The 16,848-nt window shown below is 37.9% G+C and overlaps 1 protein-coding gene across 2 annotated transcripts in view; it reads right to left on the reverse strand.

Annotated features, from left to right (window-relative positions):
• Nucleotides 1-2,223: 2,223 nt before the first annotated feature.
• The window catches only part of NAMPT (nicotinamide phosphoribosyltransferase), a 47,541-nt gene continuing 32,916 nt past the window's right edge, over nucleotides 2,224-16,848 (reverse strand). Inside the window, exons 9-11 of one of the 2 annotated variants that reach the window (XM_075558536.1) lie at nucleotides 10,703-10,843; nucleotides 8,899-9,033; nucleotides 2,228-7,219 (exon numbers count right to left, since the gene is read on the reverse strand). In XM_075558536.1, the coding sequence (XP_075414651.1) occupies nucleotides 7,109-7,219; nucleotides 8,899-9,033; nucleotides 10,703-10,843 (387 nt within the window). In that variant the 3' untranslated portion in view covers nucleotides 2,228-7,108. Of the gene's footprint in view, nucleotides 7,220-8,898; nucleotides 9,034-10,702; nucleotides 10,844-16,848 lie in introns of both variants that reach the window. The other variant, XM_075558537.1, reaches the window with a different exon arrangement.

Genomic DNA, 16,848 nt, shown 5'->3' on the forward strand with positions numbered 1-16,848 from the left:
GTGATAACTAAGTCTATGTGTGGACACACATGTATTCATTTGCACACGTGTGTAGGCTGTATGTATCATTCTTTTTTTGCTATCTATCCCACCTCTTCTCTCTTGAAAAAATGTATCAATCCCACCTTTTCTGGTTAAAAATACACTGTTCTTATTTCTGTTAACATGAATGCATACGTTACAGTCTAACACTGATCACTACCTTGATCTTCCTGACATCCCAGCTAACTCCTGAAGTCTATTAGCCCATATAAGACACCAATCTGTAAAGTCCTCTTCAGACTCATGAAACAGTATTGAACTGCTCTAGTACATGCAGCTCTTTCTTATACACACGAGTGTCTCTGTGACATCTCTCTCGTTAGGAAAACACAAAGCAAGCCTTGGCAGTCTCATGGTGCTGGCTCACACACAAACTCCGGGGCTTCTCCTATTCCCACTGCATGAGTTCAGATTTCTTCACTTTATTTCCTAAGCTTCTGTTGTACTACCTGCAAGAAGCATTTAAAATAACCACTGTTTTTTTGGAATTACATCAGTCAAGTCTATTGATCTCAAGGGAGAGATGAATGAAAATTTTATTTATTTTGCCTAGTTCCAGAAACAATTTAGGGGATTGAAATATTAGGATTCCTAATAGCACCAGAACAAACAGAGGGAAGGACAGGTCATGGGAAGAGCCCAGCCTCTGAAACCCTGCTCGGCAATGAATTAGCCATGTTCAGTGTGGAGCGAACCACCTCCTATCGCACAGTAAGTGTTCGGAGTGCACAGACGAAAACCTGCTGGGGCGAGGGTCTAGTTTTCATGAGCTACTCAGTGAACTACATACCATTTTAGTTACCTTTCTTAACCTCTTTATACCATTGTTCCTATAATTTGAGGAAACACCCTTTCAATAAATTTTCTCTGGATTTTGAAAGAGGCAGTACAATGTAATCATGTTTTGAAAAAGTTATCCTTAAAAAACAAAACATATCACACACAACAGAAAAAACGCCTCCCCTTTCAAATCATTGTAATGACCATATTGTACAAGAAATGTCACCAAGACACATTGACAGTGCTTATCATAATGGCATTTACTCAACTATTTGAATGTCTGCTATATGCTAAACGCCGGGAGTAGACAGAAAAAACACCCGACTAGGAATGTGAGTGCTATTTCCACACACCCAATAACTCCGAGGGAGGGGCGGGGTGGGGAGAAGAGTCTAGAGCTAATGAAATCAGAGTTCTTTTGTTTCTAGAGGATGGGAGAAGTGTGTTTATGATCCGAGGAGAAAGCAGCAGAGAAACTGAACACAGACTGTTCCCTTGCGGACTGAGAATCCACAATCTGCAAGCTGTTCAGGAAGACCTCCGCAGAATTAAACTTGAACCAATTTACTGGGAAAGCTCACAGCACTATGATGAATTCATCTTAATAAATACTATAGAATGTGCCCCGTTTCTATCAAACAGCTAAGCAGCCAGTTATAGAATTAATACGAGAAAGCATGCCAGGGTTAGGGCACTTTTGAATTAAATTGTTGCCGCCTCCAGAGGGATGCTTCTTTTCCTGTGAGCAGCCTGTTGTTGCTAGGGGTCATGCAGGCGGTTCTAAATCACTGTGACCCCACGTCCGACAGAACGAAATATGGTCTGGTCCTGTGTCATGTTCACTTTGTTTATGTGTAAACTCAATGTTTTAGTCATGTTCAATCCACCTTATCAGAGCTTTCTTTGCTCAGTGCCCCTCTACTTTACCAAACACAATGGCAGTAACACAACACAACGTAAACCAGAATATTGTTATTATGCAGCTGATGTTATAAACTGGTAGAAAAGACAACTGCCAGACTGCGGTGTCCACCTACAAAGTACTGTGGGCCCCGTTCAGTGGTAGAAATGTCTAAGGTCCCTTTAAATATATTATTTAAGTCACCATGAACCATGTCATGTGATAGCATGCTAGCAAAATCCCTGTTAAAGTCCTATTTTTGTTAGTTAAAAGACTTAAGATGATAATTATAGTGATTCTAAAACTCCTATCCAAGAACATTTTTATTATATAAATTTTATAATACAATGGAATGAGTAAACCAAATAAAGACAGCATTCATTGCCTTTGATGCACAAGCACCAATTAAGAGAAATTTTTGAATAAAAAGATAATTAAAAAAAGGATAACTTAAAACAAAGGAATCTGAATACATACGAAAAAGATGTGAGATCTCATTCATTTTACCATGCTACAAATGTTTTGGCTAGTCTCTTTAAAAGATGAACAAAACATAAATCTTTGAACATTCAAAGCCAAAAAATAAAAACCTATCTTGCCCTTTGGGCCTATTGCAATAAAAGGGGTGTTTGCAGCACACAATAAAGTCCGGAAGGGGCTTTCGTATAGGTTATTCTTCCTCCCTCCATTCATTAACTCAACAATGGGCGAGGAGGACCTGGCAAGCCTTCAAATGTCTGTCCTTGCCCTTGCGCCTGAGCTCTTCAAAGCAGCGGTGCAGGTTTCTGTTCACATCTTGTTCTAGGACTGGGAGGCAGGATTAGTGTGTCTTTCAGTCTTGGCTGGATATTTTTGCAGCTCACATCTTTCCTTCCTTGCTCCCTCCTGCTGTCTGTCCTGGTTGATTCCCTTTATTCATGGTATACTTTGGCACCTGTTTCCCTCTCCATTCCATCTTCCCGGACAGGGTTAACCTCCATTCATCTAATCCATTTGTCCTCTCAGGTTCCTTGATATTTTGGTTCCAGTGAACTTCACTTTTTTTTTTCAGCCATTGCATTTTACTGGTAATGCCATGAACTTGGTCCTCTAAATCAATAATCCATGCATTCTGGTCTACCACTTTCTATCTTCCAAATTTCTATGCAATGGTCTTGGGTCTTTCCATCTATTGGACAGCCTTGTGCTTCCTTCACTTCCCTTCTTTGTCAGCTAAACAGTGTACATCATTTCAATAACTTTGCCTAAATATACTCTATGAAACTTATCCCACCTCCCATATGAACCAAAGTATATTAATTTCCATTGATTGTGCCATACCCAAGCAGCAGGGTGTTACTAAGAAAAATCACTAGAGGTGAAAATTGACCAGCTGGGTCAACACTGTCCTATAATCTGGTCAACCGATGCTCCACAATCATTACTTTCAACCCTTTTGAGTTCAGATGGTCTAGTCTCAAATGTCACAGGGAAAACAGGCCTGTATCTGCTCCTATCTTTTTTTTCTCCTGTAATAGAAGGGCCATTTGCCAACTCCAGGCCAACCCCTCCACCAGCACTCTGGAAGCCAGTCCCATCAGCCTCTCTGGGGCCCTCTTGTCTCTGGCCTTTGGAGGGTGTTTCCCTTTCAGAGAAAGGGCAGTAGCCGGAAGAGTAAAGGAAGATGCATGCTTATGCCATCCTCTCCCCACTTCAGCGTGAAACTCAAAATACTTTTGTCAGAGTTTTCCCAACATTGACCTCCTGCATTTCTTGGAAAGCACTGTCACTGAGGCCATGTTTCCGCGTGGCTAAATCTACTTGCCTTCTCAGCAGAGTTCAACACCTGGCTGACAAAAGACCTTCCGTTCTGTTCCACAACTCCCCGCCTCCTACTTTTCCTTTCATCTCTTTGATCACCAACTGTTGTCTCCTTTGCTCCTTGGCCTTCAAATGTTAGCTGTCCTCATGATTTTGTCCTAGGTCCTTTGTACCACACAGCAAGAATCTGCAGCCCTTTCCTGTAAACTAGACAACTAATTACCATGGTCTTTTGCGGGCTGTAAAGTTTCTGCTGTGACTACTCAACATGGCCAGAGTATGAATGACATGGCTGTGCTCCCTTAACACTTCATTTACAAAAACAGACGATGGGCTGGATTTGGGTAATGCCCATGGTCTACTGGCCCCTGCTCTGTAGTCTCTCTAGCAAAGTAGCCTGTCCTGTAGCTCAAACGACACCCCACACCTGTCACATTCCTACCTTCTTAGACCTGTAGATCCAACAAATTACTCACCAGCTTCATTTACAAGCTTCTTAAACTTCACGTAGGACTCATGCTCTTTCTTTCCCCTAAGCTAGGCCCCCTCCCACCAGTATGTGCACAGGGCAGAAAACGGGTCCTTCCTCTATTTCCCATCCTTCAGTTCTTTGAAGAATACCTAAAAAAAGGTAGGGCTAAAATTTTCATTACTTGAAGCACACAATCAAATTTAATGTTTCACTAATCCAGCTAAACTTTATTTCCACGTTTATTACATGTTTATCTTTGATTTTGAGTACATATTAGAATTGGTTTGACATACGACTTGGGAGGAAACGAATGTTCTCCTCTGAATGGATTAAAAAAGGAATGTAAAACTACAAAATATTTAAGTGTGAGTTTTAAATTATGGTACCAACCAACAATAAATAGCCTGTTGTTTCCCCTTAATTTTCCAAGATGGATTTCATTATAAAATAGTTTAATAATTTATGAAATTAAGTATGATAAAAAGTCATTTTTAAGTAGAGAACACATTGTTTTGAGTCTTTGACAAAAAAACTGTCTATTAAAAACAAAAATACTTTGTTATGAATTGAGGGAGGGGGTAATCAATATGTCAAATACAAATCTAATGACTTAAGCAAACCATACATGGCATTTGCATTTGCTTGGGAGAGTTTGGCTAATTTAGTTTCATCCAGGTTAAACATTTGGTGCTCAGCATTGGGGTGCTCACCATTAGCCTGGTGGCAGACATTCAGGATAAACTGGTACTACGTGGCCTAAGATAATTTAATCACGCCACCTCCTACCCCAATCTACAGACATGTACAAATGTGCAACTTTAATCATTCACTAACGCTTCAAAGTATAACTCCTCCAAATATTTTGAACCTCTTGAAATTCACAGAATGTAAATAATCTCTGTAGCATAATTCTAATGTTTAAACAATACAAAATCATGGATGGCTATCAAAATTGCTATAGGTAATAAATAGTTTCTTTTAATTCTCTATGACAAACCCCTTAGCACATTGTGTGAAGAAAAGTGTTAATATTACTATTCTTTACTGAAATACATTAAAAAAATCAGCTTAAAATTATTTACTTCCAAGGATTACAGGGTGAATACTCACTGAACATGAATGCTGACTGTTCTCACTACACACGAAATTCTCATCATTTGCAAAAACCTATATTCTACTGCCTCTTATAAAAGATAATTTAATAAAGATAACTTACCTCTAAGTTATACTAGTGGTAGAATAGTTTCTCATAACCGTTTAAGACAAACCACTTATGGCTTTTCAATTTTTAATTTAATGTTTTATTTTTAATAAAGTGTTTCTAAATCAATTTACCAATTAAATTCCTACATGAGAAAAGGGGAGAAGAGAGGAAAATTCCTTATCAATTTAGTCTCCTCGCTTCCCTGTAAACCAACATTACATTTAATTCAAGGCACACTCCTTTTGAGAGAACCAACTGCCAAGCCCATTTCTCATCGATGTCTCCTAGCTCCCTCTCCAGGGTTCCAGAGGCTGTAAATCTGTAGAGGAGCAGACAAGCTTCATCTTCCTAACTAGCAGCGGCTTATAGATTTGGATCGCCAACTGTGTGGTCAGCAGTCCCAACACTGAAGTCAGCAAACTTCTATCAAGGGCCAGGTATATAGGCTGTGTGGGCCATATCATTTCTGCATTGGATTTTACTGTTGCGTTATAGTGGACAGCACTCACAGGCAATGGACATTTACAACACAGGCACTAGCCAATGTGGCTTGTGGGTTAGTTTGTCAAGCCCTGCCTTAGAAGACCTACTTGGAATCAAAAAGGAAACGGCCAGGGGAAGAAAGCATCTAACAAGAAGTGGTAGCTAGCAGTCAAACACTTTAGATATTCTGACGCTGACCTTATCTGACTTTCTGATTTAGGATTCTTCTATCGATACTCATATGTTGCTCTGCGTTCCATAGGGTGATTTATCATCATATAAAAACATGATTTGAGGGAGTTTATTTAGAATTAATAAATGATGCCCATACAATTTAAAATCCAATTTAATTTTTAAAAAACTTAATGAAAAATATAACAGAATCAAAACATTTGAAATAAGTACACTCACTAACAACTCCAGTAATTCATTGAAGTAATATCAACTATAGGATATGAAAAATAAATTCAGAAGTGTAGTTACTTTAAAATACACCACTTCCACTTTTGTTAATATTTTACATTTATGTATATATTCTATAGTGGAAGCAGAAATTCTCTCTAAAAACATTATCTCCTTAAAATCTTGAGGTGCATATTAGAGCCACTGGCAATATCTGACATAGAAAATTGCAGTACAGGCCTTTCAAATTTGGCATTTCACTGGTACAATACAATAACCACGGTATAGAATCAATGTACAGTGCCTAAACATTCCAGTAAGAACCATTATTTTGTTTAATGTAGAATGATTAACACATATTCTACACGGGGCAGTGAGGTTAGTAATTCTATAGGGCGTGTCCTGACATAATTCTGAAATTGTACAATAACACAAACAACTTTGTTAAGGCCGTGTTTTATTTGCTGATTAATGGACAAAAGGCAATGTAATTTATTTTCAAGTATTTTCTTGAAAGTGTGTGCTCATAAAAATCATGAAAAGTTGGAAAGAGTGTTAAATCACTGAAACTTTAAATATATCTTACACAATCTTGTTTGTACAAAAATACAAGTTAAATATAAACATAAAGCAATCATGATAATTTTATGCAAATCTGTTTGATGTGATCTTCATTTATATAGAAAAGATGCTTGGTTCTGTTATTTGTGAAAAGATCAATACCAGATTGAATTGCTATCTATTGGCAAAGGGCCCTAAAAAGCTTATTTTAGCATGAATCTTTTACATCGTGAAGTGCGTTTCCTAATTTGAGGTCACCTAAATACTGGAAAAAAGGAAAAATGAAAGGTCAGTATGTCCATAAACCAACAAATAATTTGGCTGTAATGTATCATAAAACACAAAGCAACCCACACATCTGTACAATAAACGTTACCTATGTATTACATACACAGGTGTATATACATGTGTGTGCACACACACACATGTACACACACCCCCACACACAGCCATAAAACAAAGTCTAATGAGGGGCTGCTTCCAGTTCAATATTCAGGTTTGCATTTTTTCTCACTTCATCAAATGAATAGCTTTTCGTCACTTTCCCATTCTTGAAGACAGTGTGAAGAAGATCCTGCACAAATACAGTAACAATGAAAGTTAGTGACTATACTAGAGACTAATCAGCAACATGCTTAAATTATGCCTTAATGAAGTGATGGTATCTAGTCAACTACAAAGAGATCTTGACGGTGTTCAAACTATGAAATGACTAAGTATACAAAGTGTGGGAGAGCAGGCCGAATGCAAGGCAATCTCTAAACCTGCAGGATCATTTCACATTTCAGGAAAATAAAGTCACATGCAAGAGCAGGTACTGCATCCTTGGCTAACGGTCTAGAAAAGTGATTCTCAACCTGGGGGTCGAACGACCCTTTTATAGGGGTCTCCCGATTCCTAACAGTAGCAAAGTTACAGTTATTAGGAAGACCCCAGAAGAGGCATTTGAATTGTGGTGCTGGAGAATATTGGAGTGCTCAAAGGACAAACGAATCTCTCTTAGAAGAAATACTGCCAGAGTGCTCCTTAGAGGCAAAGACGATGAGAATGCGCCTTACATACTTTGGACACATTGTCAGGGAGAGTCCAGTGCGTGGAGGACATCGTGCTTAAGAAAGCCAAAGGACAGTGAAAGTGAAGAAGGGCCTCAATGAGATGGATGGACAGAGTAGCTGCAACAGTGGGCTCAGGCACAGGCACAACTGTGAGGGTGGTGCAGGACTTGAAGTCATCCTTATGCCCCCACGCTAAGATGACTTTTGTGTACCTGGGATAAATTAACTCAACAAAATCTTGATAGCAGCAGTGTTAAGTGAGGAATTATATTACCTTGAAGAATTACACTATAGGGCTATATAATGAGATCGAATTGTTTTTTTTAGATTTTATTCATTCTCTTGTTGCTGTTGAGAACTAATGTCCACAGAGCAACATACATACTCAACAGTTTTGACATGTACAATGCCAGGGACATTGACAGCATTTGTTGAGATGAGCAACCATTCTCAGCCTCCTTTCTGAATTTATGTAATTTCCATGAACAGAGAAGACAAATGTTACTTCAATCCTTCCAGCACAAAATCTTAGACAAATATAAAAGTGTTATGTTAAAAACAGTGAATTTGGCATGATACAAAGAATCAAGTGATAAATGTGTTCGTTTAGTGTAAGTTATTCTCTAAAAATAGTAATTATTTTTTAGTAGTTTCCTTATAGAAATCAGCTTTCAATTTTTTCCCCCTTTAAACTGTTAGCTAAAAAAAAAATCCCTTAACTATTGAACTGACTAGTGTAATGGTACTTGACTAGATTAAAGATCTCGAGAGTAGATGCATTACTTTAGTATAATATAATATGCATTTTTCCAGTTTGGCTGACCCGAAACAAAACTCGGTTAAGCCTAGTTTACACTATTTATACACTATTCAGTTTTTAAATCTAAGTTAAGCCATAGTTTTCACATCTTTGAGGTCCCATAACTTGCCTTTTTTATCAAGATACTGATACTAAAAGGTAATAGTAATACAAACTAAAAAAGGAGTACTCAATTTACGTTGGAACTGACTTACAACAGAGTTGTTGGAACATATTTAGTGTCTTGCAATTTTTGGTTCATCTTATTTTGGTAATTCAGGTCAATAAATACACATTTTACAATAAAACTTCTTTCAAAGAAAAACATCTCTGAAAATAATTAAAAACAAATGACATTAAAACCCCTACCAGCCCTCTACTCTATTACGATATACATACATGACCGTATTCCTCAAGGTCTCCTTTTCCTTCTTCAAGGGTAACAAAATTCCCTGCTGGTGTCCTATGTAAAGATAATCGACCTTTTTTGGACCTTTTGTTGGGATCAGCAACTGGATCTTTGAATACATTAATCTGGAATCCAAATTAATAAAGTTAGAAAAATTAAAAATTGATTACCAGAAAATGCCACCCTATTCTCATTTTAAAGATACACAAATAACATTTAAATACTTTAAATAAAATTTAAAAATTAAATACTTTAATTTAAATTAAACCAATCTATAATCTGGCTTTTAGAAATGTAACTCTTAAAAAAAGAAATAAAGAAATGTAACTCTAAACCAAAGATGACTATTTGTAGTCCAAAGTCTTTCAGGTTTGTGTTAGATGGCCCTTACAGTACTACTTTCTATATAACAAATTATCCTTAACTGATATCAGGTACACATCACATTCATGTTACTTAGGATGGGGGAAATCTATGCTAACACCATGTATCTATGTATACAAGTACTGTATGTAAATCTACAAACTCTGGAATTGGTTCCCACTTCCCAATCTTCCCTTTTGTTGTTTTTTTGCTCTATTACTTTGTTACTGAAGCAAAAAAGACTTAGAAAACTTCCAATAAGTAGACTATTGGCTGCAGTCCCCCAAAGTAGGCAGTAATACATTATGTAAGCAAGTACAGGTAATAGGGAAATGAAAAGCAGGTAAGCCAATCCCAGAACTCTCTAAAGGAGTGCTTGTCAACCTTCCTAATGCCACGACCCTTTAACACAGTTCCTCATGTTGTGGTGACCCCCAACCTTGAAATTATTTTCCTGGCTACTTCCTAACTATAATTTTTCTACTGTTATGAATCATAATGTAAACATCTGATACGCATGATATATTTTCATTGTTACAAATTGAACATAATTAAAGCATAGTGATTAATCACAAAAAACAATATGGAATTTTAATTCATGATGTGTCACTTTACCTCCAATACTGCTGCTTTTAAGAGTAGCTGCTTTCAAGACAGCAGCTGCTCTATACACGTGACTGGTCTGCTTAGGTACATAATGGCACCAATCCTGCCATATACACCTGCATTTGTACAGGATGTGATGGGATTGGTGCGATGATGTCCTCACACTGGTACTCAGATGTGGGCGTATCTGCATGTGGGCGGACCTGTCTAGAGACGGATAGAAGGGCAGTGTCTCGGTTCCTAAGACCATCGGAAATAAGTGTTTACTGGTGGTCTTAGGGAACCCATAGGTTGAGAACGCTGCTCTAAAGAAAAGTGTTCTCCGGAGAGGACATTCTTGGAATGCCCCATGCCCACCCTTCTTTCTACAGTATCCCCAGCTCTTAAGAGGCCATGGAGGAATTAGAGGGATGGTGGACGCCAAGAAAGCTGACATTTCCACTTGACTACAGCCAACAGTTTGATCCAAAGGTTTAAGTAATAGGGGGCTTCAAAAAAGTTTGTGGAAAATGGTATAGAAAGATAATGGAGTTCGTCCATCACGTTTTTGAAGCTCCGTCACATACTAAAGCAGTGGGAAACAATTGTTTTGTATATTTCTTAAATAATCTTTCATCTTAGGTTTTTCCTTTTTTCAATTAGTTTTTTTTTCTTCCCATAATCAGATCATTACCTAACATCTTTCCTTCTATGGTTCTCAATCAAGACAATCTCATAAGCAATGTTTTAATAGTCCAGGACTGTATTACACACACTCACTAGCTACTTTAGTTAGATAAATGGAGAAGGTATTAACAGAAAAGGAGTAAAGGTTGAAGGACATACCCCAAGGCCGTTGGTTACCACATAACTACACTTGAAGGAACAATTTAAGAGATCTCTTGTTAACTTCTGTAGCAAAGCTCCACCAGAACCAAAGAAAACATTTTCAATACTCCACTTTTTTTGTTTCATGCCTTCTACAATCTAGATTAAAAAAAACAAAAACCAAAATATAAATTTGGAAGAGGATGGAATAAATCACTCTAAATTTCTTATATGAGTTAGTAACTGGAAAAGAATACACCTAGGCAAAGTTATATTTCCTATTTTCCAATATCCCCACATTCCAAGGGAGGCTCTAAACTGAGAGGTGTGTGTGATGGGGGGCTGCATTTATATTTCTGATACTATCCTGTAATGATCTTTACCTCAGGTTACCTGAATCAATTTACCTTAAGTTATTGTCCAGAATATAGGTCCCCAAATTATTTTCACCCTTTCAGAAAAAAAATTTACTCATCACTCCCTTGTAATTAAAACATCTTGTATGTAGCCCCAAAACCAGTCTACAGTGCAGGGACCTGCGTTTGCAGCACCCCTTGGACCATTTCCAGCTCCCATTCGCATCCCTGGGCCACCAAGGTGGTACTGGCCACATTGGGAAACCCTGGTTAGAATATGGTGGTAGCACAACCAATGGGGACCTCACATTTATCACAAATTGCCAGTATCAAAACAGAAATGACTCTGCTAATAACACTGCCTTATGCCATGCTGTTATGAACGGTCATGTTGTGTGCCACATGAACACAGCGTGAATACTCTTCCTCTACATATCAGTGGAGCCACCTGACTTAGGCCGGTCCTCCAGTATCAGAAACAAAAGCAGATGCACTAGACTTTCATTCCCGGACCATTACAACACTTGGTTTCTTATCAATGTTATCTGTATTTCTTTCTCCTAAGTAGGATTCCTTTGCTTAGTATCTGCTTTTAAATAAACTTATTTTAATTTAATCTATCTAACCACCAAGCTTATGTGAACCAATGACACAAATTTACTATATTTCCCCCAAATACCAAAAGTTGCAAATGGGTCTTTCTGTTTATTTTCAATATTGAAAAGATTAAAAACACACGCCCTGTGAAGCACATTCACCTTTTAACAACCTAATATTTAGAAATAAAACTTCCTCTCACAATCTTAACCACTTATTTCTCCTGTGATATGTACTGTATATACTCAAGTATAAGCCAACCTGGTTATCAGCTTAGGCACCTAATTTTACCACAAAAACGGTATTAAAACTGTGCTGAAAAACTTGGCTTATACTCGAGTATATATGGATGAAAATATAATTTTAAAAGCGATTCCTTAGGTTGTACATGTATTGATTCACCCCTCTTCTATTATACCAGAGTCCAAAGGTACCCAAAACAAAAACAAAGTCAATCCCACTGCCATTGAGTCAATTCCAACTTCAATGCAACCCTGTAAGCCAGGGTAGAACCGCCCTTGTGGGTTTCTGAGACTAAAGCTTTATAGGAATAGGAATACCTCATCTTTCTTCCACAGAGCAGCTGGTGGATTTGAACTGAAGAGTAACCTTGTGTCACCATGTTTCTTGAATTCAGATTTTTCATGAAATGTGAATTAAATAATTTATATTCTTCCTCCCCCCCCCCCCTCCAAGCTCCTCTGCCTTCTGCTTGGCCATGCTGCAGGTCTCTCTCTCTTTCCCCGCTCTCCTGCCTCAGACTGCGGCCGTGAGTGTGGTGGGGTGCAGTCCTGTGTTCAGTTAACTTTAACACCTGAAATTTCTATCCTTTACAAAAACTCACTTGGATAACACACAAAAAAAGTGTATGCAATACACATGTCTGCAATATACACACAGAGAACAGAAAAAAGAAAGGAAAAAAGAAAAATGGGCAGAAATAAAGTAGGGTGTCTTTGGTAAAATATAAAGAAACCATTTCAGACTTATTTGATTTTAGAGATGCTCTAATGTCCTAAAAATGAGTCAACGATATGGTGCAGACGCATCATTGTACTCCAGGCCTGGTTTCCAGCACAATAGTCTTCCCAGAAAGTTTCACCAAGTTTTACAATTTAGACTGAATATACAGTTAGAATTTTTGCACTAATATTGGGTAGTTTCAGGATACGGGGAAAATGTATTTTAAAACATTTAACAAATCAGAAGGAAATCTGATTAAACATAACAATGAGATAAATCATCACTATAGTCCTTTAACACTACTTTTAGGTTGACAAATACATTTCCATATTTCAAACTCAAGGTAACTAATATAACTGACAGAAGCATATTCAGATCCTATTAGGATGTAAATAAGATAACCTTACTATGATCATCCACTTGAACCATTCTTTACTTAGCTGTCATCCAGGCAGGTCTGACTCACAGGCACCCTGTGTACGACAGTACGAAACACTGACCGGTACGAACCCATCCTCACAATTGCTGTTTGAACTCACGGTCAAGCCATCTCATTAAGTGCATTCCTCTTTTCCAGTGACCCTCTAACTTTACCAAGTAGGGCCTTCTTCACTGCGAGTGGCCCCTCTCCTGATACGATGCTCAAAGTACATGAGACAAAGCCTCCCTAGCCTTACTTCTAAGAGTATTCTGGTCACAGTTCAAGAGGGATTTGCTCATTCTTCTAGCAGTCCATGGCATTCAATATTCTTCACCAGCACTGCAATTCAAGGGCATTAATTCTCCTTTGATTTTCCATGCGCTGTCCAGTTTTCACAAGCATAAGAGGTAATTGAAAATACCACGGCTTGGATAAGATGCACCTTATTAGCCCATGTGTTAGTCTGGGTGGACTAGAGAAACACATCCAGGGAGACTCATATGCATCTAAGGAAGCGCTTTGCATACAAGAGCAATCGGAGAGTAAGGAAACATCACGGCACACTCAACATCAAGTCCTTAAGTCTGACACTAGCCCATATGTCCAATAAACTCCTCTTCAGACTCACGCAACACATGCAATGACGCCACATGCAGGAAAATCACAGGCCAGTGGGTGGAAAGTCTTGTGGATCTAGTGGTGGTGTAAGCACCTCAGCGCTGGCTAGGGTCTCTACATGGCTCCTCCAGCTCCAGCTTCAAGTGTCTTGTCTGCAGGAATGTCTCGCAGCGAGTCCGTGTGTATACAGCCTCCAGTGAGCTATTTATCTCCTTAGTGCTTCCAAATGAGGTCATCAAGATGTGACCCACTAGACAGGCTAAACCCCTTCACTTTTAAGTCTCAAATTGACAACAGATTATGTAACTACCTCAGCCTACAAAGTGATGCTTTTATAAAGAGATCTTTTGCAAATTTCCCAATGCAATCTCATGTTTGATTTGACTGTTGCTTCCATGATGTTAATTGTGGATCCAAATAAAATGAAGTACTTTTATTTATCATGATGTTGTTCACTGGTCCAGCTATGGACAGTTTTGTGCTTTCCCTTTGCTTTCCGCAAGCAAGGCGACACATCATTTGCATAGCACAGCTTTTAATAAGCTTCCTCCAATATTGATGCTTAGTTCATGTAGTCTAACTTCTTAAGTCTACAACCCTGACACATACCTTTCCTAATCTTACACTACATAGTGCTTCCTCGTTCTGTTTGAATGAAACCAAGCCTCTTGGTTTATGTGCAGCTTTCACAGGAGCAGCATTAAGTGTTTGGAAATCTGTTTGTATTTCTTGGCATTCTTGATAATGTTATTTATAAGTTGTTAGGCTCTAAAGTCTAATGCTGCTGCATAATAAATGTAACGTAAGTAAACACCTTTCTGGTATTCTCTGCTTTTAGCAAATGGCTTAATTTGATTCAGACTGGAAAACTTTGCCTGCCCTGGACACAGATAAAGATGACAAATTGACACCCACCACCACCACCCACCTCACCACCACCACCACAAAAAAAAACAAAAAAAAGATGACAAATTGATAGCTCTTTCATCATTCCATGGGTATGACCATTCATAGTGAAGGAACATGCTAACTAATTAGGTGAACTCCAAGAGTTTAGTGTCCTCCAAATTTGTTCGTGGGGTAAGTGGCTTTCATACTACATTACCTAGATTTTGATTTAAAACTAAAAAAAATTAATTTGCTCTTATCACTGAAACATTTAAAACCAACATTTTATCAACATCTAGTTTAAATCTTTGTGCCAATACATTGCTGAAACCCAAAAGGAAAATTTCCTAAATTGGCAAAGAAAAAGGTGTCAGAGAGAAAGAGGAGTAGGACAGGTAGTGAGAGGAAGAAAAGTTGACCTGTGTACAGGGTCACATTTGCATTCGAGGAAAAATGCTTTAAATATGTGTATCTTCACTTGCAAATAAATTCTTTTGCTTGCTTTGAAAATTCAATGCCACTTTCCATTTCATTAAAAAATTGTCCCTATGAAGAAGTTTCAATGATAATATGTAAATAAAACTGAATTTCCAACTGAAATATAAATGAAGAACAAGATGGACACTTTTGTTTTGTCCAACATATAAAAGATTTTCCCTAAACAAATTCATTTTGATATACAATGTATCAAAAACTCATGAGGTTCTACAATAAACTTCATAAAATGTCCCATGGCAATCTGTCCATAAAAACAAAGTTCAAGGGTAAAACAAAGCAGAAGAAAAATGTAGATGTCCTTTGGCTAAATCAACACGAATTTGCATTAACAAAAACTATTCATTGTCTGGTTGCTCTGCTTAAAGTTTTGTCATTGCCAAAGCAGCCATCAGAAAGACTGGGTGAGCTACTTCAAATAATTAGCCCTTGAAAACCGCTTGGTGCATGTTCTTTCCTGGGACAAATGGGGATGCTATTCGTCAGAACTGACTCATGTATTGAAGTTGACTCAAATGGCAACAAATGAACAAACAGATCCAATTAAACTGTGTAAATGAAACCCTGTCCAACCACTGCCCCGCCCTCCGCATTTCCAAGGAGAATGTCCTAAAGCTCTTGCAACCGCATGCTTCTGTATCTTTAATTCTCCTAAGTGTGCACTTCAGACTTATTAAGTACAGAATACCTTTTTGTCCTACACACAAATTTGTTAATATTGGCAGCTCTTGTGATCTCACATTCCAACTATTGTGTCTACGGTAAATGCTGATCAAGTGTAGCTGCAAAAACTTTGTGGAAAAATTTCATGATCTTTCATTCTTTTTTTTCCTATGAACTTTTAGAAAATCTCTTGTATTGGGAAACAGGGTCAAACCACCACCCATTTTATGCCTGAAGGACCCCCTGCAGCTAGACTAGAGGACCATTTTCTGTCACCAATCATCAAGATTGGTGTGGATTAAAAGCAGGGAGGTGATGTGCCCTTAAGAGAAACTACTGCATTTATTTAGAGGTGAGAATAGGCACTCGTTATAAAAAACTTGCAACATAATCTATAATTGTCAAGAAGAGAAAGGAGCCCTTGCTGGTGCCGTGGACTAGTGTTAAAGACTGCTAACTCAAAGGTTCAAGGTTCTGATCTACCAGTAGCTCTCTAGAAGGACGAGGCCGTCTGCTTCCTCAAAGAATTAAGTCTAGAAAATTCTCTGAAGTAGTACCACTATCCGAAAGGGCTGCTGTAAGTTAGACTCAACTTAGCCACATGGTTTTATAATAAAGAGGAAAAGAAAAGAACCAAAGAATTTTAGTCGTTAAAGGGAAGTTCAAATATTTGATTGAACAGCCCAACTAAGACAACTTACCACTAGAAAAAGGAACGGGTAGTTGCTACTCTGTGTTCAGGAGCAAGTCCCAGAATCTCTTGTCTGTGACAAGACAAAAAGGCATCTACTCTTTCTTTTTGTCTTTTAAATGACCTTTGCTTTCTTCATATACAATGCTCTTGATATCATCCCACAACTCATCAGGACACTAATGTTCAATGTGCCAAATTTTAAAAAATCCTTTTATTGGGGGCACTTACAGCTTATAATATTCCATACATTAATTATATCAAGCATATTTGTATATGTTGCTACCATCATTTCAAAAACATTTTATTTCTACTTGAGCCCTTGGTATAAGCTTCCCTTTCTTCTCCCTTGCTCACCTACTCATGAATCTTTGATCAATTATGTATATATATATTTTTATATATTATTATTTTGTATCTTACACTGTCCATTGTTTTCCTTCATCCACATTAGTTTTTCATCCCTTTGTGG

The sequence above is a fragment of the Tenrec ecaudatus genome, chromosome 9 (genome assembly GCF_050624435.1).
Source record: "Tenrec ecaudatus isolate mTenEca1 chromosome 9, mTenEca1.hap1, whole genome shotgun sequence".
NCBI lineage: Eukaryota > Metazoa > Chordata > Mammalia > Afrosoricida > Tenrecidae > Tenrec > Tenrec ecaudatus.